The 25,614-nt window shown below is 43.8% G+C and overlaps 1 protein-coding gene across 1 annotated transcript in view; it reads left to right on the top strand.

The window, feature by feature from the left end:
* GALNT10 (polypeptide N-acetylgalactosaminyltransferase 10) overlaps positions 1 to 22,887 on the top strand; it is a 76,013-nt gene extending 53,126 nt beyond the window's left edge. Inside the window, exons 5-12 of the mRNA XM_058848650.1 lie at positions 5,739 to 5,924; positions 7,420 to 7,603; positions 8,513 to 8,630; positions 16,661 to 16,768; positions 18,512 to 18,733; positions 19,983 to 20,099; positions 21,824 to 21,973; positions 22,695 to 22,887. Coding sequence (XP_058704633.1) covers positions 5,739 to 5,924; positions 7,420 to 7,603; positions 8,513 to 8,630; positions 16,661 to 16,768; positions 18,512 to 18,733; positions 19,983 to 20,099; positions 21,824 to 21,973; positions 22,695 to 22,862 — 1,253 coding nt within the window. The 3' untranslated portion in view covers positions 22,863 to 22,887. The remainder of the gene's footprint in view (positions 1 to 5,738; positions 5,925 to 7,419; positions 7,604 to 8,512; positions 8,631 to 16,660; positions 16,769 to 18,511; positions 18,734 to 19,982; positions 20,100 to 21,823; positions 21,974 to 22,694) is intronic.
* The last annotated feature ends 2,727 nt before the right edge of the window (positions 22,888 to 25,614 follow it).

Here is a 25,614-nt window from a genome sequence, read left to right as displayed (position 1 = left end):
AGGAGGTCAGTGTGTGGGAATTACAAAATGATGTATACACCACAGGTTGGCTGCACTGCTCCCAAGGAACAAAAGGTGTTTAAACCTTTACAGCATGAGCGAAAGATAAGTAAATGGATTTTTCTGGATTCCCTCAGAAGGCAGCAGTTGGAATAGACTCCTTTACAAATTAAACTTTGCTGGGAGATTGAGAGGTTGTGCTGTCAGTAAGATGAACACTCCCTGTGTATTTCCCTGCTTGGAAATGCAGCCTACTACCTTTCCTTGGGGTCTGGGTGTATTTATATACTAATGCCAGTAAGTGTGAATTTTCCTATTTTAAAATCGCACCTTTGTCTCTGCACTGAGTGCTAGTATCTCCTGAAGGATACCTGAGCAGGGTTGGGATATCTGCTGTAGGGAAGAGGAAGCACTGAGAAAGTTCCCTTTGCAAACTGAAGGATGAACTGATGGCACAGGCAGGACAGCAGAAGTTGATGCACCTGAGTTTATCACAGCACAGGCTCACATCACTGGTCTTTTCCCCACTAACTCACAATCTGGCTTATGGCTTGGGCTCCATTCTTCCACTTCTGTGCACTTCACTGTACCTGAAACAGGAGTTTGGTTTGAAACCATTTCAGAAGAGAACAAAACCAGTAAGGTTTTCAGCAAAGCCTTTAAATCTCTGTTGAAGTCCAAACCATGCTATGTTATTGTGTGGGGTGGTACACATTCAGCTATTGTCCCATGCACAGAAACCCTTTCCCCCGTCAGTTTTTTGTTTTCAAAGTTGTGCTGAGACCCAACACTGATGCAGAATGGGCAGTGGGAACTGGGCCCCCTTCCCTTTTGGAGTCTACCCCAGAACTGTAATCAGTGAAGCAACAAATATTAATTCTCTCCCTTCTCAGGCCTTTTCCTCTTTGTAAGAAGATTCAGCTTGGAAAGCTGTGATCAGCCTAATCAGTTTTCTATTACTGAGGCTGGTGCTCATAGTGCAATTTGTTAAATCAATTTATTATCCTCCCAACGAACTTCAGTGATCAGAGTGTGAAAACATTGAAAGAAAATTAAAACTAGTGGAAGTGCTGCCTGTTTGGATAACAGCACATTTTCCTGTTTCAAAGGATTACTCATCTGCACCAAAACAGGGAGAGAAGTTAATTTCAATGATTTAGAATCTTCTATTTCAGGGAGGCCTGGCTTGCACATTATGATGGATTCAGGAAGAAGTATAATTCGTTTTTAAATTGTTAAACAGCACGTTAGGGCCAAGTATCCAAGTAAAAATGAATGGATTAGTTTGTAATCTTCAGCAAGCATGTCTGTGTGTGGGAGGGTAGGGATGGCAGGCTGGGGTAACCTGTAAACAAATGCTAGATGCATGCTGGCACTCCAGGCTTTGGTGCTGGAAAGCAGCCAAAATAACCTGCAGAGAAGAGAAACGGTCCTTTTCTGCCTAAAATGGAATTCTGCAGATCCTCCAGTCCTGTCCTCCTGTGCCCTTCAGTGGGAAGAGGAGGTTCCTTGGATTTTCAGTCCAGTGGCTCACCCATTTCCACATCTTCAAGCTTCTGAGTGTAAACTAAAGCAAAGCAGCTCAGCAGGTGCCAGAATCCTGTAGGGACAGAGGGACCTTTGGTGTTACCAGTGGCAGCTGAGTAAGGTGGGAAGGTGTCTGGGAATGTTCCTGATTTCTGCAGTGCTGTTCCTTCTGGACTGGGTTGTTGATACACGTATGGGAAAGGCACTGGAGCTGCAGATGTGCTGTACAGTGTAAAATTCAGAAACCAAAGCTGATGGTATCATATGAACCGTGAAATGTTGCACTGGCAGGACAGAAGTGTTTCACTCATAGCTCTTTCTCGGGACATAAATCACTTTAATAGTTTCAAGTCATGGCTGATATTTTAAATTTGTTGGTTTTTTTCTTTTTTTATATGACAAATCCCTTCCCTGCCAAATACTGCAGAGCTGTTACAGGGACCATAAGCTATTTAAAAAAAACCTCCTTGGACTCTTCTGTGTTCCTCCAGCTTCTACTTACGCTTGTTTTTGAATTTCTTAGGTGCCTCTTCAGGTGGCAATGTTGGAATGAAAAGTCAGCTGGATATGAGGAATTCCAGTTTGGGAAAGTCCTTGCCATGCTACAAGTGGTCACCAGATTAGAGGGATCTGAGGCCAGTAGGAAGAAATACAGTAAGACCACCATAGAAATTTGACCTAGGGGGAAAAAAATGCCTCATTTTGGCAAGTTTAGGGCTGCTTTTGTAAAGCAGGCTGCCTGTTAAAGCTGCTCTGTCAGCTTTATTTACAGTTCAAAGTAAAGAAAGCGGCAGTTTTTGACTGGTACTGTTAATGTATACACTGTACATCAACTTTATTGTAAAGTGTTTTAGCAAACTACCAGAATAGTTTTTAATCTGCAGATAATCTTACTCTCATTTCTATTTTTGGACTGTGTTACTTTGCCCAGCATAGGCACAGCCATTGGAATCCATCCAGTTCACCTAACAACTTTCATTAAAAAAAACTGCCCTTGTAATAAAAATTACTCAGTGTGACAAGATTCCATAATATATTTTCTTTAAAGCTTCATTAAATTTTGTAGCAGTTAATGGCACTTTTTGGTTTTTTTTAATTTTCTTCTAAAAGCAAAATTTGGCTTAATTGGGACAATATTTGAAATAGAATTAAATAACTATTTTCTAAATGGGTGCATAGAAGCCAAGCTGTGTGGCAGGAATAGCACAAGGATAAGGAAATACAAAATCTATTTCAAAACCACATTTTACTGAGTTTTGTATATTGTGAGGTTGCTCAGAAGTCTGTGACTCTTCAGTTAGGCAAAGCAGATGCAATAAACTCTGCCCACTTGCAGTTCATGATAGAGAAGTCTTAATCTTACAAGATGCAGTGACCAAACATGGATTTTTCTGCAGCAGTTGGGAGGAGCAGCTTACCTGAGCATCATCCCTCTGATCCCTGCAGCAGTGTGAGCACACAGGTGCTGCTGGAGCACCTGCAGCTTTTCCTTGTTCTCCCAGCCATCAGGGACATGATTCCTGATGTGTGGGGCACTTGACCAGTGCAGCAAACAGCAGGCTCCTCACTGCAAGCATGGAATGCTTCGGTAGTTTCTTACTGTGGAAATGTAGCAAAGAAGTGCTGTGGAATCAAACCCAGCTTTTGGGAATGCAGTGAGGAGTCAGTGGATTAGTCTCTCTGCTGACTCTTTGCAGTGTACTTGCCTGAGAAAACTCCAATCTCCATTTTTAGCTGCTTGTTCATCAATAGATACAAATCACCTTGTCCTCAGTCTGTGTAGCAGAGCAGCCATCATCATCATCATCATCACAACTGATACAGCCGAGTCCAGTGACTCTGTGTTCACCTCCTGGGGTGTGTGTGAGACCCCAGGACATTCCAGTGCTTGGTAGCAGGCTGGAGGAGTCACTTCAGCTGCACCAGGTGTCACCACAGTTGAAGTTGCACCAACAACCAAAACAGTTCAGAAAGGCAAGTGATGCTGAGATGGAAATGACCGACACACAGGTGGTAGACAAACCTCTGGGATCTTTCACAGTCTCATTTTCTCATTTTAATCAAAATAAACAGCTGAAGAAAGTCTCTTTATATTTTCCATTGGTTTGGAGCTTTGGATTTTTTAAGACTTTCCAGTGCTTTATAGGTTTGGCTTGGATAATGTATTGTGTAGTCTGATCTTCCAAGTGTCTTCTGCTATTATCAATCTCTGGCTGTTGTTAGGGAAATCACACCAAGAGTGTCTGTTTGACTGTTCCCTCCATTATTATAACGAGCACCAGCAGCCACTCTCATGTTTATCTTGTCTTGGGTACATTAGGTAAAGTCTGCATCCTGGTTTGGGCGTAGCTGATTTATGCTTGAAGTGAGGATTGTTTGTTCTCTGCGATGAAACAATCTTTTGTGACAAGCTAACAATGGTAAGGGATGAGCTCTGATGTTAAACAGTGGGAGCTTTTCTTTCTTTTTTTTTTCTTTCCTCTTTCTCGTTTTAAGTCTACCCACTGCCTCAGGAGGAAGGCAGCTACACTAATAATATGTCTAGTCTCTGTGGAAGGCCCTTATTTGAAAAATCTGTAATTGAGTGGACAAAATTTCTTGTTGCTTGAGAGGATCTATTCAGAAGAGACCTGAAAGGGATGAGGGAAAAGCACACTAGACATCAAGAAGTCCTAAGGGCTCTATTGAGAGGGAAACCTGTGTAGATATTGTGGGACAATTGCACTTGTCAGGCAAAACACTAAAATGGATCTGTGAAAAAAAAAAATCCTGGGGAATGTTAAACAAAGCTTTGAACAGGGCAAAGAGCTTGCTGGGAATACCTCAAAAGCAAGGAGGTGTATTTGGGTGATGTTTGAAGGAAGGCACATGATGGCTGCTTCAAAGAGCAGGCACAGAATGTGCGTTACCACAGGGCTTCTGACCGTTCTCACAGTTGCCAGGTCAACACAAGGCTGAGAGCTCATAACTAGGTTAAGTTTATTCACTCCTTTGCTCTTTTCAGTGAGCTGTTCCATTGCCCAGCCTCCCTGGTGCCCTGTTCAGGGACACTTTCCTGCTGTTGGCTTTTCCAGCCCCTGCCTTTCATGCCTCCTTTGGAAGCTGAGGAAGATGTGCTGTACAGAGTGGAGAGGATGTGTTCCCTATAGAAGGCAAATAACCCTGTGAGGGTATTTGTATTGCAGTGATTGCCTCTAGTCAAGTTTTTTGTGTGAGATTTTAAGAGTTGCTTGCTTAGATGTAACATACTAAGTTTTGTCTAGTGAGGCTTCTTTCCTGCATCCATTACTGGCTGCAGTGGGGCATTAATAAACAATCCCTGGCACCCTCTGAATGGGCTTTGCTGTCAAAACTTCAGATGCCTAAAAGATCAACCCATTAGTGATGAGACCAGCATCAGCTCAGCCTATTTTTAGGTTTTTCTTTGCTTGCTTCACTCTTTGATGTAAAGACAGCTGTGTTCCCCTCTCTCGTTATGCAGACCAAACTTTTTATCTCCACTTTGGAACAAGCTGTCCATTGTTTTGATCACTCAGTGATCTTTCTCTGCAGCTCTCCTGTTTGAGTTCTTGTTAATCATGGTGACTGCCATTGCCTGTGTTAATTCAGATGTGGCACCAGTCCATGTTCAGTAGTGTAAATATTTCCATATTTAAATGCAAATCTCAGATAAGCATTTAAGGAAGCCATCCCCATACACGCTGTGGCTGTGCCTCGCTTGCAGCTTGGACGGGTGTCTGACTAGGCTTTTTCCTGGTTTTTATTTATGCATGAGTGGATTGTTATGTTGTGTGTTTTGAAAAAACCACACACAACTTAAATGCCCTGAGTGTGGTTTACTTCTGAAAATTAATTCCCTTGTGTATTTTCTAAGTTTCAGTGGTTTTCCACAAGTGTCCAAGAATCCTGACTCAGGGTGTGACAGCTGTCTTTTTATTCCTTTTCCTCTGTTGCTTTCTTTCTCATCCTATACTCTTTTTTTTTTTTCTTCTCTGTTAATTGCTTCTTAAGTTTTGGAACATCTTCAAAAGCCTTGCTTAGGCAGTTATTTTTAGACTTTCAAAAGAAGTAATTTTTACTTCCTTTTTCCTGTCACTGCATTTGTTACCTGTTGAGGCCATACTTCCAAAGACATCTCCTTCTGGTGAAGCTAGAACAGCATTTTTAAGAAATTGGTTGTTCCAGTGTCCAGATGTCTCCTTTTCATACAGAACACCTGAAGAAACGCCTGGAGGATTACATGGCGCAGTTCCCGAACGTGCGGATCCTGCGGACCAAGAAGAGGGAAGGGCTGATCAGGACTCGCATGCTGGGAGCCTCGGTGGCCATCGGGGACGTCATCACCTTCCTGGATTCCCACTGCGAGGCCAATGTCAACTGGCTGCCACCTCTCTTAGGTGAGTGGGGGTTGTTGAAATGGCTGCTTTCCCCTCGTGCTGTAAGTGGATAAAAGAGGTGAAATATAAAAGAGAGCAAACCAACCACAGGACTCAAGTGAATTGTTGGCAACTTGTAGTGTTTAGTATGAGATTTTTTTCTGTTCTGGAGTCCTGCACTGTGCAGTAACCCTGTCATATGCTTTTGTTAATTAAAGAGCAGAAATCATATTCTTCTGTTTCCTCATTAAATGAAATCTTAAATAATTTACAGCTTGCTAGAAGAGTAAACTATCACACAGTCATGCAACAGCTTGCAGAGAGGAATGCCTTTATAATACAGAAAAGATCTTCAGATACAGTTTTTGAGTAGCTTTTAAGGTTTTATCTCCTATATAACTATATTTAACTTCATAGTCTGCAAGGCTGTGAAAAACACTTCTTGTGAATGAGAGCTGCTGGTGTGTATTTGTAGAACATGGGCACCCTTTTCCAAGGCAGCAATCCATCTTTGAGGAGGTGTCAGTTCTCTCCAAGGATGACTAATTGAAGGGACAGTGCCGTCTGGTTCTGGTACCTGTCTGCCTCCAGCCGGTACCAAACTCCTTCCCAGCCCTGCTGCCAGTGACCTGTCAGAGCTCTCTGAGGTGTGACTTGCTCAAATAGGCTGTGGCAACAACAGCCAAGCGGAGCTTTAAGAAGAGAGTCAGATTTTCCACCAGGATTGATGGATGGTTTATCCTGTTGCTTTCACTACAGTTTATATCTGGCAGTAGTTTGAAACATTTGCAGCTTTACGAGCCCCAGGGAGGGAGGACAGAATTAGCTCCAATGCCATTTAAATGAGAACACGAAGAGGATGCTTTGATTTTTTTAAAGCACAGAAAGGATTTCTGTGAGATGTGTTTTGGAAGCTGAAACATCATTTTATCGCCTCTACTCTGAGAGCTAACTTCCAACAAGAGGCCATCTCAGTTATAAAGTATTTAAGAAATTCCAGATGTTTATGCAGGAATTTATCCTGTGTTGTATTATTTGGTTGGAAGAAAAGATTGGAGGGGAGGATGTAACACTTGCATTTCTTGACCCTGCTGAGAGCACTCACGCTATTAGTCTGAAACGCTTCCTGCCAGGTTCTGGTGTGGCAGAGCTGGGTGGTGCAGTGGGTTATTCCCTGGATTTGGATCTGCACAGAAGGGGTTCACATCCTGGTCACTTTGGAAATGAGGATTGCTCATCAAGTACAAGAGGTCTGGTTTAAGCCTGGCAGTCTGTTGTAGTATGGCTGTGTCTTCCCATTCTGCTTCTGGGTGATGGGTGCCTGGTGTTTTTCTCAGGGATTGCAGAAGTAGCAGATAAATTGATATAAATTCAAGCATCTGCTCACAAGAGAAGGAACAGGAAGAAAGCTCTGTCATTCTTGAACAACTTCATATTTTGATGCTCTTTTTTTGTAATTTCATGGTCAAAGGAATTGGCTGGTGCAGGTTTTCTAACATATTTCTCCAATCTTCAGATCGCATTGCCCGAAACCGCAAGACTATCGTTTGCCCAATGATTGATGTTATTGATCACGACCACTTTGGATATGAGACTCAGGCTGGAGACGCAATGCGAGGGGCCTTTGACTGGGAGATGTATTACAAGAGGATCCCTATTCCTCCTGAGTTACAGAAACCTGATCCCAGTGATCCCTTTGAGTAAGTTACTGAAATGCAGAGTGCTAAGAGCCAGCTAATGAAATAACACCCTGCTGCAGGGTTGGTTTACACCTCAGCACAGCAAAAGCCAGAAGCTGGTGTTAAGCTGCTTGCTTTTTTGGCAGCTGTTTGCTTTGCTGGTTTAAAAGAAATGTATTGTATAGTAGCTGTGAACCCTCTCCTTTTCATTGCTGTTTTTTGCCACCTTAATTCCTGCAGAAGTTAACATTTCATTGAAAACTCTAATGTGTAACAATTAATGTGGTCATTTATTACGGAGATCTTTCAAACATAATTTAGTATCCCTAATGCTCTGCCAAAACCAACAAACCAATGGTGGGTTATGTGTCATTCCCAGGTGGGGGAAGAAGAAAACCTAGGAGCATAATTATAGCAATTTTGATTATTACAGTGCACTGCAGAAGTAAATCTGTGATCAAGTTGTGCTCTGCTGTTGGTGTGCTTGCCAACATTGAGACAGTTCTGCTGTGTTTTATACTCTGCAGTGTTTAAAAGAAAAAAAAAAGAAAAAGAAAAACCAACAAAACACTTTTTGAGGTCAAACTCAAAGACTCAATCCTACAACAGAAGCAGAGCACCACGTGTGAAGCTTACAGGTCCCTTGGGCCTGAGGTGGTGTCCTGTCACTTAATGGTCAACTCCTGCCTGCTTGGAGGAGAGGCATTGGCAGGTTCTGAAGGGAGCCTGGTCTGGCCCTCCTCGTTTGCAAGTGGGAAATCAGGAGATAACACCAAAACAACTGTTTGATGTGCTGATGTGGCTGATGGCACTGGGTATGCTGGGTGGTGAAAAGAATATTCGTTAAATCTTGCTTTGTTTTTTAAATGTTTAGCTAGAGATCTGTGTCTTTGAATATGTTTGTAATATGGAGTCTGGTTTTTCCTTAAGGTCTCCTGTAATGGCTGGAGGACTGTTTGCAGTCGATAGAAAGTGGTTCTGGGAGCTGGGAGGGTATGATGCAGGTCTGGAGATATGGGGAGGAGAGCAGTATGAAATATCCTTTAAGGTGAGCCATGTTCTCTGGAAATTCCTTTTGTTTTGAAAAGTAAGAATTTGTTCTGAGGTGCAGAATGTGAATGATCTGTCTTGTCCTTACTGTTGCGTGTGACTGAAGGTGAAAGAGTTGGGAGTAGTAAGACAGTGCACAGAAGAATCAGCACTGATGTGAGCAGTGACTTGTGAGGGCCAGTTTTGGAGCAGGATGAGCTGGGGTGGCCCCGTTCTGTGGCCACTGCTCCGATGTGTGCACTCTTCCCAGCAAGGGTAAGTCAGCTGCTCTGGAGCTCTCTGCCTCTGGGGCTGCTCAGTGCTCACCCTGGCAAGATGGTGAAATATTCTCCTCCTTGAGGGCAGGAGGATTCCAGTTCCAGCTTGAGTTCTCAGAAAGGAGAACAACTTTGTTGTAGTCAATCCAGCTGACCCCTGGCTGTGAGGAACTCAGGCTATTACTTAACCAGGAAGAAATCTTCAACAACTGGAGTCATTACTGTTGCTGGCAGTGACTTTGGATCATTATCTGCATGGCCTGGGGACAGTTCTGCTACTGACTGATTGAGCTGCTCAGTGAAGGCCTTTGAGAGTTAGCCAGCTGACCAAAAATGCTTACAAAGAGTAACAAGTCACTGTAACCCACCAAGACTGCTGGTACCTGTGTTAGGTTGGAATATGGCACTCTGAAATCCAGTTTGGGAAACCCACCAGAATGTCCCAAACCCCTGAAGGCAAATGGCCAGTCTTCAGTGGGGGGATTCCTTCCCATAGCCTGGACCAAACTGAGTAAAGATGTCTACATTAAACTCTGAGGTTTCTTTCAGAGGTTGAATATTTAATTTTACAGGTGTCTGGATGCCACTGATCTAAGATAGCTGACCTTGGCACAAGGCTAGAGGATAGCAGGGATGTAGGACACAGTTTGGCAATTCTGTCATGGCTGATCTCTTACAAAACAGATGCCTGAACCTCCATGTCTCTGTGCAGTTCAGAGGATATCAATCCTCAGCAAGCCACGCTGCCATACACACCCCACATGCTACTGGACAGCAAACTGTGGGAGAAAATACATTGATTTTGAGATAGCCTTTGCTTCCATCATTTCCTCACCAGAACCCATAAGTCATCTTGGATGTCCCTTGTCCTCTGTAACAGTGTCAGGAAGGGAGGGACGAGGGCACCCTCTTTGGGGGTGTCATTGTGCTTAGAGCCATTTCATCTTTGTGTTGCGTGTAATGAAATTGTGTAAGGCGCTCATTCTCTGCAGGAGGGGCAGCATTCAGCCTCTTCCTCTCTGAAAATGCTGGTTTCCAAGAGTGATGACAGTAGCTGGGCAAGCCTTTTGTCTCCAGTGCCACAGCAGACAGTCACACTGCTTGATCTGCAGGAAATAAGACTGCTTCATTCATCTGTTTGCTTATCCCCTCTGAAACACGCTGTGTTTTATTTCAGTCCAGAGATGGTAATTTATGGAGGGATAAATTTGCTTTAATTAATCTCTGCAAAGACCCCCTTTTTTTCTTTCATTGTGCAACAGAAAAATGAAGTTTTCACTGAAAGAGGCTCAGTGTATTTTCAGAAATTAAGATAAATTGATACATTCATCTGTGGCTGATAGATTTAATAATTCTGCTGGAATTGCAAGAATAGAAGGTTTGTTCATAGAATTTATGAAGCTTTGGCATTTCCTGGTGAGCTTAGAGCTACGTTTTTACCTTTAGAAGCAGACTGAGATTTTGTAGTTAAAGGTGCACTGTCAAATAATTTAAAGCTCTGGCTTTAGGCATGGGGTACCCGTTTTCACATTATTTATCTCATGGGAATTCAGATTCTAAGCATGCCAGATTTACAGCCCAGTTTTATCAAAGAATCTGTTGCTGTCCCTGGTGGTTGTGGGTGCAAGTACTCTTCTGTACTGCTGGCCTCTGATCCATTGCATTGATCTGGCCTCCTCGAGCCTCACCAGGAGTACAGGGCTTCTTAAGGGGTTACTTTGTGCTTTGGAATTTTTTTTCCTTAAGCATATTCTTTTTTTGCCATTAATGGACTATGCCTTGCTGGTTTTGTCTTTATTTTAAAATACAGAGCTCTGTTGCCGAGAGACTGGAAATAAACAAGTTTATTTAGGAGCCTTTTGCTCTTGTTTTTGGAAATCATACCTATTTCTGTTATCAGCTGGCTCTGCTTCCTTCTGAGCAGAAATTTTCAAGCAAGCCAACAGAGAAAGCATCAATGTTTAGCACCTCAGAAAACATTTAGCTAGAGGGTGGATCAAACTCTTTCCAAGTGAAGCCTTTCACTTTGTATGAAACATATGCATCAAACATCATTAGGAAACGTTGTATGTAGGAGGGACAAAAAAAATTGAGGTGAACTTTCTAACCTTAACTTCTGGTTTGTCATTTTCTGGGCCTTAGCAATCCCTTAAAACAGAAATTTCTAGTTTAGAAATGAAGGAGTTATATATCCATTCCATATTCAAGCAGAAATCAGGCACTGCTTCCTTCTCTTGACCTGTGTGTATCCAGAGCTCAGAATCTCACAGCCAGCACTGCTGAATCTCAGGGTGATCCTGGTCAGGTCACCCAGACACAACAGACACATCACAATCTCCAGTGGTAGTTGCAGGTAAATCATCAGGTGCTGACCTTGAAGTGTGTTCTTGTAATTTGGAAAAAGGGTAAACAAGCACTCACAGCATTCTCTGTGGGACGTTTGTCACCTTTTTCTGCTGCCTCGTGGCTCCTGTGCTCAGCAGGCTTCATTGAGGTGGGATTCTTTGGAGTCATCTCCTTACCTCTCCTCTCTTACAGTTTTTCTTGGTCTTTTTTATCTTCCTGATTGTGTGAACAAAACCCAGTTCTTTACCCAAAGTTATAATGGACCTTTCCTCTTCTAAACACAATGTAATAGCTGCCTACATAACTGCTTCATTTTTTTGGACATAAATGCATTTAATTTGGAGCAGTATGTGTGAAGCATTTAAACTGTTCCCTTCAGCAAGTGCTACTTTGTACAGCACTTATCTGCATCAGTTTTATTTGAGATGGTGTTGCCTCTTTTCCAGTATTTTTGTGGCTTCTATTCTGTTTGGCTTACATAAATCTCCACTAAACTGCTTCACGCCTCTCTTCCATAAATACATAGTCTCTGATTTTTTTTGGTTATGGGGAAACAGAAGAGTAAAAAGGGATGTCTCTGACTTGTGTAGGCATAAATATAGATGTACTTTGTATCTCAGATCCGAGTGGTGTGGTTTTCAGTCCTTTAATTGCACACTGTACTTGAAGAGCAAAGAATGAGACTCCAGAATGTCCCTCTGTAGGTGATAAATCATTTCAGTTTTAGAAACATTTGCCTTGTAATTTGGAGATTGTAAAGCCTTCATAAAATGCAAAGGCTCAGTGCAAACAAGCCAAATTGATAGTTGCCCTGAAAAGAACAATGAGAAGGGAGACAAAAGAACCGGTCAGTACTTGTGGTCTTCAGTTCTTGCTTCAGCAACAGGAAAAGAGCCTGGTATTTGTAGGTCACTGCATTTTTCCAGGTCCTTTTCCCAAACTGTCAGCATGGACTGCTTCTGATTTCCACAGCATAAAACATGTTACATGTTTTCCAGCAAATCCAAGTGCTGCACAGCTTCTGTTCACATGTCTAATGCCTGCCTCTCCTTTGTCCCATGCCAGCAGCATGTTTCTGATTCCCATTTTGCTGCTGGGCTCTGGCAGGTGTGTAGTTCTGGTGCAGCTGCCAAGGGATCCCTTCTGACAGCATTTCTACTTGTGTTGCTGAAGTTAGTGCTGATTGTGAGCCTGCACTGCTTATTCCAGGCACATACTCACTCCACTTTCCAGCACCTCACGTTTGCCCACACTGGAACAGGCTGGGCATTCTGCTGCTTTTTTTGTGGTTTTTTTTTTAACCAGCACATGCTGCTTAATTCTAAGGCTCTCAGCTGCAGTACAGGGCAGCTTCTTTCTCCCTTCCTATCTGGTGATGCACAGATCAGTTTCAGACCATTGACTTGAATTTTTTGCCTCTGTTCACCCTCTTCTTGGTTCAGGTTCCTGAGCAGCCTCCCACCAAGCAACAGCAGGGAAGTGCTCCCCTCCACTCCCTGAAATGTGATTATTAGAAAGTGCTGTCATCACTCTCAAATGCTCCAGACAGTGAGGAGGGGCTGTACTGGTGTGTGGTGTGTGAGAAGGTGCTGTGCACACACAGATCCCAGTGCCTCACGGGCTACCTTAATCTCTCAGGGAGCACCAAGTCCCAGCAGCAGGAACAGCTGATGCTTCCAGTATAGAGGATTACAGTTTTCCTGAGTTATTTGCCTTGCTTTCATCCTCTCACCTACTTTGTTATGCAGAGAACCCCCATGACTTACCCTCTGTGTCCTTTCCTTCCCACCTTTCAGTGTGTGCTTACACAACCAGCCAGCTGCTCTCTGTTGATCCATCCCATGGTCTTCATTTCTGTTGTGTCCTGCAGAAGCAGCTTTATTTTCAAGGCTTAACTATCCTTTGTGTTTTTTCCCTCTCTTGGGAAGCATTGGCTCATCATGGTGCAGTCTTTGGAAACCATAAACCTTGTATACCCAGATAATTTGTGTTCACACACCAACTGCAGCATTGTATTGTGTGTTTGAGAGGAGAGGTTCAGCTGTCTTACCTGACATTGTTTTCTGAAATTGCAGAAAGGGAATTGGATCAGCGTAACATTCCCATGTAGAGAATAGGTGGCATATTATCTGCTGCTTTCACAGCATACTGACTGAATCAAAGGCTCTGGAGTCGCTTTATGAATATGGAGTTACAGCACTCCAGGTCGCTGGGAAGATGGAAGCAATATCACCAGTGTTATTTTATTTCCCTTGTGTAGTTTTTTATTATTAGGGTGAGATTGTGGCCTTAGCTAAATCTGCTCAGTGTGCCCGTTGACCTCAGTGTAGCCAGGTTTTCTCTTCATTCTAGCAGATCTGTCAGCTGCTGGATTCCAAGCCCAAAATGAAGATTGGCAAAATTGTGCCTGAGGAAGAAGAGAAATTTCCTGTTCTCTCTTGATGAGATCTGATTAGATTATTGTAAGAAGCACTGTCTGCCTGACCAGCTTTAATTCTTGTTCTTACGGCATAAATGGCTGTTTAAAATCAGCTGCAAGTTCAGGCTCTGACGTTTTCTGTCACGTCAGCTGAGGAGTGAGGCACGAGCTGTAAAACACCTAAAAGAAACTGGCTCCCGTGGCTGAAGGAGAAGACAGTAAGGGACAGTCAGTGTTGTGGGGAAGGCATGAGGAGCTGCCCCACAGCCCAGCACGGTTTCAGCTGTCTGACAGCACAGTATTTTTAGCAGTGTATGTTCTGGTGTGTCGTGCTGGGAACTGTACTCTTGTTTAAAAACAACCAAATATCAGTAACTGAGTGGAAGCATTCCCTCAGCTAGCACACAGCTATTTTGGGTTTGCTTCCCTTGCATTTACTCTTTGACAGACCCCTGGATGAGATTCTCTGACCTTTAGCTCTGGCTTTCTAATGCTTTTGTTAGCTGTGTTTTACCAATGCATATCACGCTCTTTCCCTCTCCCCCGTTCTTCCAGTTGTATAGATAAGGACTGGTAATTGTCTTTATGGAGGTTGTAATGAGTTCTGTCACCACACAAAGCAGCTCACTAATAAAATAAATCAAAGCAGCAATGAATGAATGGAAAGCATGCCTTTAAAATTAGATTTGTACTGCGGGTGCCACACTGTCACTTGCAGCATAAGGCAACGTTAAAAAGGCACAGAGGTGGCAGAGTGCCTTGAAAGGTCCCTACCTCTGCTGGTGGGGATTAGGAAGCTTTCCATTGCCTACATTGCAGCATAGTTTGGAAGTAAATATTTTAAAGCATGATCAGGAAAAGAGCAAGTCAAACTGATGTTAGGTTTTACTTATTAAGCAGATCAATTAAGCCGCTTCTCTGATCACACTGCATATGTTTGTGTAATGTTGTCTTCTATGCCTGGAGTCTTGTACCAGCTTCAATCTCCTGGCCCATCAGTTCTGTCCAGCTTCCCACTCCTGCTGCCTCTCCAGCTCTGCAGCACAGGGACAGCTCTCTCCTCTCCAGCTGGACTGACTGCAGGGCTCTGATGCTCAGCTTACACAGGGACATCATGCCCCAGAGAAGAGTAATTGTGGTGGCCTGGCTGAAAGCCTCTCCTTAGAGATGGGGCAGCATCCTGTGGGCAGGCAGCAAGGAAAACAGGCTGGTGTTTGCAGCCAGGCTTGTGTTACACTAAATTGCAGCTGCTGTGAACCTCTCAGGCTTCTCGCTGCAGGGTGCAGTGCAGAGTAGTGCAGGTTGTTGTGTGTGTGTGTGTCTGCAACTGAGCTCAGGGCTTCTGCTGCTGCTCCTGCAGGTTTTTATGGTTCCCAGATCTGTTGCAGCCCTCACAGCCTTCCTAGAAACACAAACCATGCCCAAATGCTTGTTTTCTCAGCCTGTTAATTTCCCAACAGCGAAATCATGCTCTGGCACTCTGCAGCCAAAAGCACAGTCACTGCAGAATAAAAAGTATTGCTAATTCTGTAAGAAACTTCACAGAAGCTGAGTGCTAGTTGCTTTTTCATCTCTTCTGCACCAGCCTCTCAGGACACAAAAGGGACAAAAGGAATGAAATTCTGTAGGAGTGTTTGTCAACTTTCTTCTTGTCTCTCTCACCATAACGAAATATAATTAAGTACCTTGAACTTTAGAAAGTTGCCTGTGAAAAATATTTCTCTGACTGAGAGTAACCAACCTCCATTAAGTTATACGCAGTCAGCAAATGACTGTAATTATTAGGGCCAGCAGACAGAGCTGAAACTCCAGAGGACTTTAGTGTCAGAGCTAATAATTATGCAGCAGCCTTGGCCAAATATTTCTCTTCCGAGCTAAGTATTTAATATCGTCACTGTAGAATATTAATGGAATTGTCTGCTATGTGTGAAGCTGTTGACTAAGCTCATTGTACAGTGAACTGTGGTGGCTCAAATTAGCCCCAGTGAATGGGGAGATCAAGAGCACTGCACCAGCCTGCCCAAAATCCACGGCCTTTGGGTTCTCCCACGGGATCTGGGGACAAACAGAAGGGCAAAGGCAGTGCCTTGCTTCAGGAATTCAGAAAGTCATTTGTTTGGCATTCTAAAGGGTATTTAAGTATTGATTGGATATTCCTGTGAAGCACAGAAATATTTCTTAAACCTAATGAGGTGATTGACTGGTTTAGAAAATGTCTCCTTTTGTTTCACTTGGACAAAATTACTACATCCATGTTTTAAATGAAGAATAAAAGAAAGTTGCTGCAGAGTGCTGGCACAAAATGAAGTCTTCCCAGATGGGGAAGGAAGCTTTTGAGCCCGTTCTAGCCATTAACCAACCATCAAGGTAGTCATCTCCAACTAGTAGTGTGTTCTAGTGACTTCCTGAGGGCTTTTTTAAAGCTATTTATGTGTTCACCAGGCAGAAATTTCCACTTAATTGTAAGGCTGCAAAAGCAATGAATGAATGTCAGCAATGAAACCATAAAAGAGCAGTGATAACCACAGGAAAAAGTAGCAGTTTCTTCTGATTTCTGGCACTGGAACAGGCTCATGAATTCCCTGGAGCCTTTTGCATAACACATGACCACCTGTACTAGGGAGATGGCCTCCCTTTTACAGCCTCGTTACACAACCTACACCCAGGGCGTTTTATGGCAGCCCAGTTTAACTATTGTGGTTACTGTTGCTGTAATAACATATATCAGTTTAAAGCAAGGTGTGTGCTGTTTTCTCAGTGCTTGGATTTTTTTTCCCTGTTCTTTTCTGTATAGAAGGCTTGAGAACACTTGTGCTAAATCAAAGCTTGCTGCATGGCTCTAAGCGGGTTGTTATAGGATTTGGGACTAAGGCAGGGAGGGGATTTGGGAAGACTGTACTTTAATGTAAAAATCTGGGTTAAGGTTTTTTTATTCCTTGGAAGGCTTTTCTTTTTCATTTTCCTCCATTAAGCCAAGATTGAACGTGTTTCTCCGCTGTTCCACAGGTATGGATGTGTGGGGGTCGCATGGAGGACATCCCTTGCTCTAGAGTTGGTCATATCTACAGGAAATATGTTCCATACAAGGTTCCCACAGGAGTCAGCCTGGCAAGAGTAAGTGGCAGTGACATTCCCACGACAAGAGTCTGCAACATGGCCATGCTGTTGTCTACTCTCACCCCACAATGGGAGACAAATGTAGGGGCTTTTGTCTGTAATTTGCACTTGTTCAGTGCAAGTTGAGCAGTTTTGCAGTGCTGGATGTGTAGCACAAAGGGAGAGAGCTGCAGATGTGTGTGTGAACAGCTGCCATGCTCCAGACATCAGCCACTGCTGGGTGCTGGGCAGGGACTTTGTGATCAGGCGCTGGCTATAAAAACAAGATATGGCTTTATTTGTATAATACTTCAGTCATTTTATAGCTGTGCTTTCCAAGAGCAGCAGGCTTCAGCGTGGTGATTGGTTTTGGTGATTGAAAGACCTCTCAACTTCAAGCATCACAGACCACTGAATGGGCAAGCTGTAATTTTCCACAATGGAATGTTCCGTGCCATCTTATTACTTAATCTAGTGTAGCCCAAAGAAGAAAGAGATTTTGTCTATCCTGCACTGGGTTTCTCTAGCTAATTTTTAAATTGAGGAGGGATTGTATTGCCCTCTGGTGGGAGAAAAACATCCTAGGAGCAGGAAGGCTGCAAAACTAAAAACCTCAGAGAGGTGCCCTGCTGTTCTGAAATCTTAAGGCTTGCACAGCCTTACAATGCTTCCGAGGTTAGTGGCATCATCCCAGTTATAGATTTGGATTTATTCCTCAGCCCAGCAATGACCTGTCAGAACAACAGCACTCTTCTGTCTGTGCCATCAGGAGGGAGCTGTATTTCTTTTGATTCACTATTTGGGTCTTCTGGACTCCCACAGTGCTGGAAGGAGATGGTGGAGAGGTAGGAAAGGCTGTTTCTTGGCATCTTAACAGACATCTTGAGGTAAACACCTGCTCCTGTTGAGTGCACGCTGCATTTGGGGCAGGATCAGCACGCTGCTCACTCTTCCTAACTTTTCTGGTAGTAAATGTTCACTGTTGGACTGAGCAGCTTCATGCAAGGAGTCCCAACTGCACATGGCACATTACTGAGGGGCACCAAGAGTGTGCCTGATGTTGCCAGAGAACAGCCCAAGGTCCAGCATTCTCAAGGGCGCTGTGACAAGCAGGTTGTCTTGAGTGGGTGGTGTTTGTTGCTGTCTTGGAGGTGCACAGGGAATTAAGCTTTATAGTAATACATAAAATGTGCTGCTGCCGAGGTAAAATCCTTTGCTTCTGTTCTGAAGGGTCATCACCTGAAAGCTCAGTATTCCTGAGGTATCTCAGAGTTTTACCCAAGGAAATGGAAAAATAGTGCTAAGAAAGAGTATTGTGAACTGGAGCTTTTCAGAAGGGAGTACTGCAAATCCCATTCCTAGATGGAAATAAAAGATGCAATAAGAAGGATTTAAGAAAGCAGCTTTTTGTCAGAGACCTTTGAATGTCCAGTGGTATTTACCAGCATCATGTTCTGACTAGTTTCCTTACAGAAAAAAAGGAAAAAAAACATCTTTTGATTAATGTTGTTTTTCTTAGCCACAAGGAACTAGATATAATGGCCAAGTGCCAGGATTCTGTTTTGACCTCAACTGAAAATATCTTTCTAAAAGTCCCTTGGAACTACAGAGTAATAAAAATAATCTTTGTCCTGAAGCTGGAGAGAAAGAGTGGATGTGAATGAAAATCCTTTCTGAGCAAAAACACGCGAGCTGCTCTGAATGCTAATGGTGGTTTGTGCAGCACTCTCAGGTGGTTTCCCCTCTCGTTCTCCCCCACAGAACCTGAAGCGAGTGGCTGAGGTGTGGATGGATGAATACGCGGAATTCATTTACCAGCGCAGACCTGAGTACCGGCACCTCTCCGCGGGCGACGTCGCCGCTCAGAAGGAGCTCCGCAACAACCTCAACTGCAAAAGCTTCAAGTGGTTCATGAACGAGGTCGCCTGGGACTTGCCAAAGTTCTACCCACCAGTGGAGCCTCCAGCAGCCGCCTGGGGAGAGGCAAGTTTGTGCTCTGACATCTGCAGTGGGCAGAGAGGCTGCGGTTTGGTTTTTTTAAGGTTGCCTGTGTGCCTCAGTTGCTGTGGGTAAGGTGTGAGCAAGCGTTTAAAGATCTGCTTGATGTTTCAAAACCTAAAACTACCATTGCACTGGCCTGATCAAAGCAGGCAGTTGGGCAGGCAGCTGCTTCTATTAGTGCACAGCTCCAACGAGAATAGAGACTTGGCTTGTTCTGCATGTTGTGTATTTAGTAGAAAGCAGAATATGCCAGAGGGAGGACTAGGGAGAGGCAGCAGCTGAGCAATAGTGAAATCTTGTATTTCCAAAGGATTCCACAACTGTGTTGAGCTACTCTTGTCCTTAGCTTTCCCATGTGAAAGGCAAGAAAACCATCCATATTTTTGAAAGTCAGCTGTGTTCTGGGAAGAGACTCACCCCAGGAGCGAGGTTGTGAGTTGTTAAACACAGCTCTCATGGCTGAGTGTTTTGGGTCGCTTAAAGAATCACTGGCAAAGGTGTTGACAAAAGCAGGTGTAATATAAAAGTGAAAGCCTGACAAAGTTTATTGGTAAGCTTTACACTGCTACTTTCTAGAGGGTTAAAGCACACGGGGGAAAAGCAAACTAAAATCAATCAATCTAAAATTGAAATCAACCAAAATTTACCTGTGTGAAGACTGGGAATGGAAAAGGGTAAGGATAAAATAGAGTAAGGGAGATCTTCCCATGGAGTCACAAGGTTCAGAGTGGACCCCCTTACTAAACTTAGCTATGAACTCAACAAACAGTTTAAGCCTAAAAGTTCAACAGCATTTAATCTATAGCTTAAGTTAAACAATTGAACAAAAGATTCATGTAGAATTTACTATAGCACAAGAATAACTCCCAAATCTAAAGTACTTAAGAATCCAGAAGAGCGACATTCATTGTACATTTGCTATAGCATATTCACACTGGCACAGACTTAAGGGAGGATATATAAGGTATAGACCTGTGGAAAATGGCACCACCAGAGACAGCCCAGCCCACAGTGGGCTCTGCAGTCCTGTCACTGCTCAGTTTTGCTGTGTGCTGGAGGTACAACTGGGTCCCATTTTGAATTCTGTGCTTTCTTCCAACTGTTACTGGCCAGCTCAGACTCACAGCTAAGAGAGAAATCTTAAAAATTAACTTCATACAAATGCTGCAGTTTGAGATAATTTGAGCCTTCTTTCCTGGTAGGAGATTCAGTGACTAATTAACTATTTCAGATCCGCAATGTGGGAACTGGACTGTGTGTGGATACTAAACATGGAGCCCTGGGATCCCCCCTGAGGCTGGAAAACTGCGTGAAGGACAGAGGAGAGGCAGCATGGAACAACGTGCAGGTAACAATCTGATAAATCATTGGCCCTAAATCTGGGGAGGGCGAAGTTCCAAGGACCAGTGTTGAAGGAAGGCCATTTAGAGCTGTCAGGTGCACCCCAAGGCTCACATGATGATTGTACTTTGGTACAGGATGTGGCTTGTGCTTGTGGCACAGGGGTGTCTGGAGCCTGGCAGTCTGTAGAGCTTTTACCTCTGCTTTGAAGTTCTCAGAGTGAACAAAAGAAATGACAAGAAAACAGTGTGCCAAAACAATAAACCAGTAACATGGCAGCTGTAATATGTAACAAAGTGAATATTAACTTCAAAGGTTGTGCTGAAAGAAGTGATAGAGGAGCATCATGCATATTAATGAACCTGCAGGAGCATTCAATAACTGTTCACTATCATCCTCCTGACAGGAGGCAAATGCATTATAAACACCCAACCAATGCTGGAGAGATGAAACCAGCCAGGTTATAGATTCACCCTCTCAACATATGAGGTGCCAGAAACGACAGCTTTATTGTAACAGAAGGGAGGAAAATATTAGTTTGTCTAAACTGTAGCAGCTGAGCTGAGAAAGGATCAAGAAAACAATGCCTCTATTACAGAGCCATGCATAACTCTTCAGGGAATGGCTTCAGTAGTAGGGAGACAGAGGGTTGTTGCATATCAATTTGATGCGTGAAAAATAGAAACAAAACCAATTTACTCAGACACAGTCCAAAACTAAGCCTCTGTTGTGTCAGGAGGATCTTGAAAATTAGTTTTGGCTTATGTTTAGGAAGAGAATGCGGTTTGAACTTCTGAGTAGCGTTGAGCCTAAATGATTGTGGTAATTTCTCTCTCAAGAGGGATTTAAAAGACAGCCAAGAACAAAGTAGTTTCTTTGTGCAAAAGTTTTTGGCCACAATGCTTCAAATAGCAGCACCCTGATCATTACTTGCCTTTCTGACTGCCCCGTGAGAGATCTCTGAGGAGAGCTGTTCCTCCAGCTGACTCCAAAGGAGCCTCCAGAAAAGCCTAGCTAAGGATAGGGACTGAAAGGGAGGCGTGCTGGCTGGCAGCCCTGCAGAACCTCATGGGCCACTGCTGCCCTTTCAGAACCTTTCCTCAGGGCACTGCATTGCCAGGCATAGGGTGTGCTCAGTTACTGGAGTTAAAACTCTTCCCTCATCCCTCCCTCATTTCACCTGAGAGTGCTGAGAGTTCATTGCAGGGTCAGTAGAAGGAAGCAACGCCCAAGTGTTTGCCCTTCCTGTACTTGTGTGGGCGGGCTGGGAAGCTGTGGCTCCTGGTCTCTTGTCCCAGGAGTGTGGGACAATTTCTCAAGGTGACTGCAGGCTGCCTGTGCAGACTCTGGTGTTCACTGCCAGCGTTAACTCGAGCTGCTGGAGCTCTCTGGCTTTTCTGCTGGCTGGGAAGGGCTGTAATTGGTCAGCTGCTCACTTAATCCTTGATGTATGTCTGCATTGCAGAGACATCCAGGGCTGCTCTAGTACCCGGGCTGACCAGCATGGCTGGCTGCAGCAGCACAATCTTGTTTCATATGCTGTGTGACAGCTGGTACAGGGTCCCCTGGTCAGCAGTCCCTGTCCCCAGAGGCGGGAGGAGTTTTTTCTCTAGAAGATAGTGTCCTTTCCTTGAAGCCATCCCCACCCTGTGGGCACAAGGAACAGCATTCTGCCAGTGAAAGTATTATGCCCAGTACCAGCCATTGTGAGGGTCCTGTTTGTCCTGACAGGTATTCACCTTCAGCTGGAGAGAGGACATCCGTCCAGGGGATCCTCAGCATACCAAGAAGTTTTGTTTTGATGCCATTTCCCACAGCAGCCCTGTGACCCTCTATGACTGTCATGGAATGAAGGGGAACCAGCTCTGGAGATACCGAAAAGTGAGTCTGTGTGTGTGGGTGTATTCTCATCTAAGGTGTCAAATTGCCTGAGGTGCTTACGCTTCCTGAAAATGTCACCACTCGTGTTTATTCCTTCTCTTCATGTAGCTGTAATAAGAGAATCTGCAGACAGCTTATTGTCCTTGTACCATTGATTAAAAAGAGGTGACTCCCCTGTTCCACTGGTTAGAAGGGTGAGGACCCCAGGGCTGCTGAGCAGAGGACACTCTCTGTGCAGTGTCCCCACAGCTGACAGTGAGGTGATGCAATGCCCTTGTGTTTGCAAAGAGGTGTTCTGAGAGTTGGTTTGTTCTGAGCACTGGAATGTCCTGCCAAAAGCAGATAAGGATTTATTCATTCTCCTACTAAGCAATGCTTTTGTGGGCCACAGGTAAGTAAATTCTTGTCTATGTGCCCTGTCCTAGACCTAGCGATCTGCTGGCAGGTGCCCAGGAGGGATGCAGCAAGATTCCAGCCTGGAGAGCCCCTGGGAAGCTTTAGACAGTCCCAGTGCAGGTGTGAGGATTGGGCTGCATTCCATTCTGTTGGAAGGGGGGTGGAATGAACCCAGACACTTGTCAACCAGTTAAGTGTGGAACAACTTCAGATACACCCAAGTGGCATAATAGCTCGCCTTGGTTTGTAAGACTTCTTTCTGTTGGTTTTAAAACAACTTTTGTTGTCCACTTAAGCAACCTCACATCAAATTTCTCTCCTCCAGGACAAGACCCTCTACCACCCAGTAAGCAGCAGCTGTATGGACTGCAGTGAGAGTGATCGAAAGATCTTTATGAATAGCTGCAATCCTTCATCTCCAACACAGCAGTGGATATTTGAACACACAAACTCAACCATCTTGGAAAAATTTAACAGAAATCTTGATCTTTAAAAGACTGAGAGAAAATATATATATATTTTACAATTATAGTTTTTACTGGGGAGGGTTACAAAAAAATTTTTTTAATACTTTTTTTTAAACACTTAATGAAGGTAAAAGGGAGAATCTCAGGAGAAGGTTAACTAGCAGGCCAGTCTTTATTGTGAAGATGCTGCATCCTTCTCTTCTGGGGATGGTGGAATTTTAAAGGCTTTGCCAGAGCCACTTCTGTGCTAAGACTGAACAGAAACTCTGTTTTTAGAGGAGTCTGAATGTGTTTCAAATGGCTTGTTTTGGTGGGGGTTTTTTTTGCTTTGTTTTGTTTTTTGGGGTTTTTTTTTTTTTGCCTTTTTTGTTTTATTTCCCACTGGGATCTGGTGTTAAATGATTTTGTTATCCAGGACCCTGCAGGACTTTTTGTAGCTGCTATACCACGCACTGAAGCATTCCCACATAGGTGCTTTATCTTCCAAACTCCATTTAAGTAAAATATTGAAGACAAGATCTAAGCCTCCAATCAAAAAAAAAAAAACAAAAAACAAAACACCAAAAACCCATTTTTGTAATATGAAATGAGTATTTTTTTTGCCCTGAACCAAATACATTTCAAATAGGTTGAGTATTATTACTTTCCAAATCATAGCTCTGATGAAGGAATGAGCTCTAGTGGAAGTGCAGCCAAGTGTTGGGAATATAACTGTTGTTATTAGCCATGAGGAATCTGGGTTTCTGGTCCATTCACTTTGCAGTCAGTTTGTCACTCACTGTTGAATATTCAAGGTGAAAGATTAGCAGAGGGTTTTTAAATAATCGCAGTTGTTATAGGTGAAGACTTTATTCTAAAAGCCTTTGGATATCAGGTTCCAAATTTGCTTCTTATAACCTTTTTAGCACAGACATCTCCAGGATTTCTCAGAGTTAAATCTACTGCGTGAAGACAATTTCCATTCTTCCTTTAGAGGTTTGAAGGCTAAGTTAATTTACAGTTGGTGTGAGCAGATTAATTCAGGATAATTAAATCAGGGCTGAGATTAGCCATTGGTCTTTATCCATTTGTTCATCAGTCTTTAGTTTCTTGAGTCCTGTGGTCAGTGGTTGTTCTAGCCTTGTGGAAACGTGCTGTTAATCTCTTCTCATTTCCCAGCACCCACAGCACTGTTCAGTTTACTGTGACTGGAAATCTGTTTGCTTTAGCAGAGATGTGGGACTGATGGACCCATTTTCCTGGTATCCTATCCCTTGTGCAGTGAGTGAGCAGTGCAAGGTGTTACCCCTTCAGGTTTGGCTGTGGGATCTGCCACACAATGAACCAGGATTGTCTAATCCCAGGAGCTGGAATGTACTGACATTAAAGAATGAATAGAGGACCATGGGTTCAAGTTTATCTGAAGCAAGTATTTAAAAAAAATCTGGTTTAAAATGAAGTTGTTGCAAAAGCACATTTACTCGTGACTTAATCTTGTACTGAAGGGAGCAGTGGCATTTTCTGGTAAAAGCTGTGAATGGTGATGCAGTGAACAGATGCTGTGTAAATTAGTAAACAGGATTCCTTTGTCAGGAATTGCCCAGCTCCTTGGATTGTCTAGCTGCCCACGGGTGTTGCAAGAGTAGGTAGCATGCAGCCAGCTCTGGGGTGATGGGGATGGGACCCCTGTGGGATGCTTGATGAGCATGATCAGTACATTGCCCTCCTCAGAGGGGCAGGGAAGCTCTGCTCTGGGATGTCTTTCATGTGAAGGCAAGGAGGTGCTTCCCTCCCAAAACGAGCAGGATGGCTCCCTCTGCAGAGCTCTAGAAGCAAGAAGCCCTTTTTTTGCAAATTGTAGGATTGTGTCCCATGTTTCAGATGTGTTTGAGGCCATGTAGTGCTGTGCCTGGAAGCTGGGAGCAAACAAGGACACAGCTGTCTGCCCCCCAAACTCTCCAGTCTGGTGGATTGAGGAGGAGGCTCAGAATCGTTTTCACCTCTCATCCTCACAGCTGAGGCTGTGTCTGACCTTTTCTGCCAACTTAGCTGGTCCATGCAGTCATGGAGAACAGGAAACATGGGCACTGCATTGCAGCTGGGACCAGGCTTCCCAAGTGTTCGTGTCTAAGATTTTGGAGGTGAAGAAAGGAAAAATAGCCCTAGACTTCCCTTGTGACAGTTCTGCAGCAGTATTGAAGTGACACTAGTATCAAGCAGAGTTGACATCTTACGTTCTCAGTTACTGCAATATGTCTGTCATGAGGATCCCTTTGTGTTTCTGTGGGAGACAGAGTCACCTTCCAGTGCTTTGTGTCTGACTGCTGCTTTCCTTAAGTTATTAATGCTCTCATTAGCCGAGTAGTGCTGACTGTGGAGCCACTAGATGGCCTGACTAGATGTCTTTATGAATGTTTTAATGCCTGTGGAACAAGAAGCTGTTTGTCCATGAAGAGTGATAGTTTTTTATAACTGGGACATAATCAGCATATTCTATAAATGGACTGTAGGTTGTTCTGCTTGCAGGTTGCAGCTTTGTGTGTCTTAAGTTTTCTAATGAGAGGATTAGCTTCTGTTTCTAAACTGCATGGCTTGCTTTGTTCTTGGGCTCACCTTGTGAAGGGAGCCCTTGCTTGGCTCACTGGATTCTTGCTTCATAGAGACCTGCAGCAATGAACAGGTCTTTTACCACTTGGTGATTTTAATTTGGAGAGAAAGGTCAGCTCTTAGCAGCTTGCACCAACAGATTAGGCAATAGTTGAGGCAATTCCTGTTTGACAAACCACTACCAGTACACAG

The sequence above is a fragment of the Poecile atricapillus genome, chromosome 13 (genome assembly GCF_030490865.1).
Source record: "Poecile atricapillus isolate bPoeAtr1 chromosome 13, bPoeAtr1.hap1, whole genome shotgun sequence".
NCBI lineage: Eukaryota > Metazoa > Chordata > Aves > Passeriformes > Paridae > Poecile > Poecile atricapillus.
Note: the sequence above shows the minus strand (reverse complement) of the source record. Positions and strands in the feature narration are given on the sequence as shown.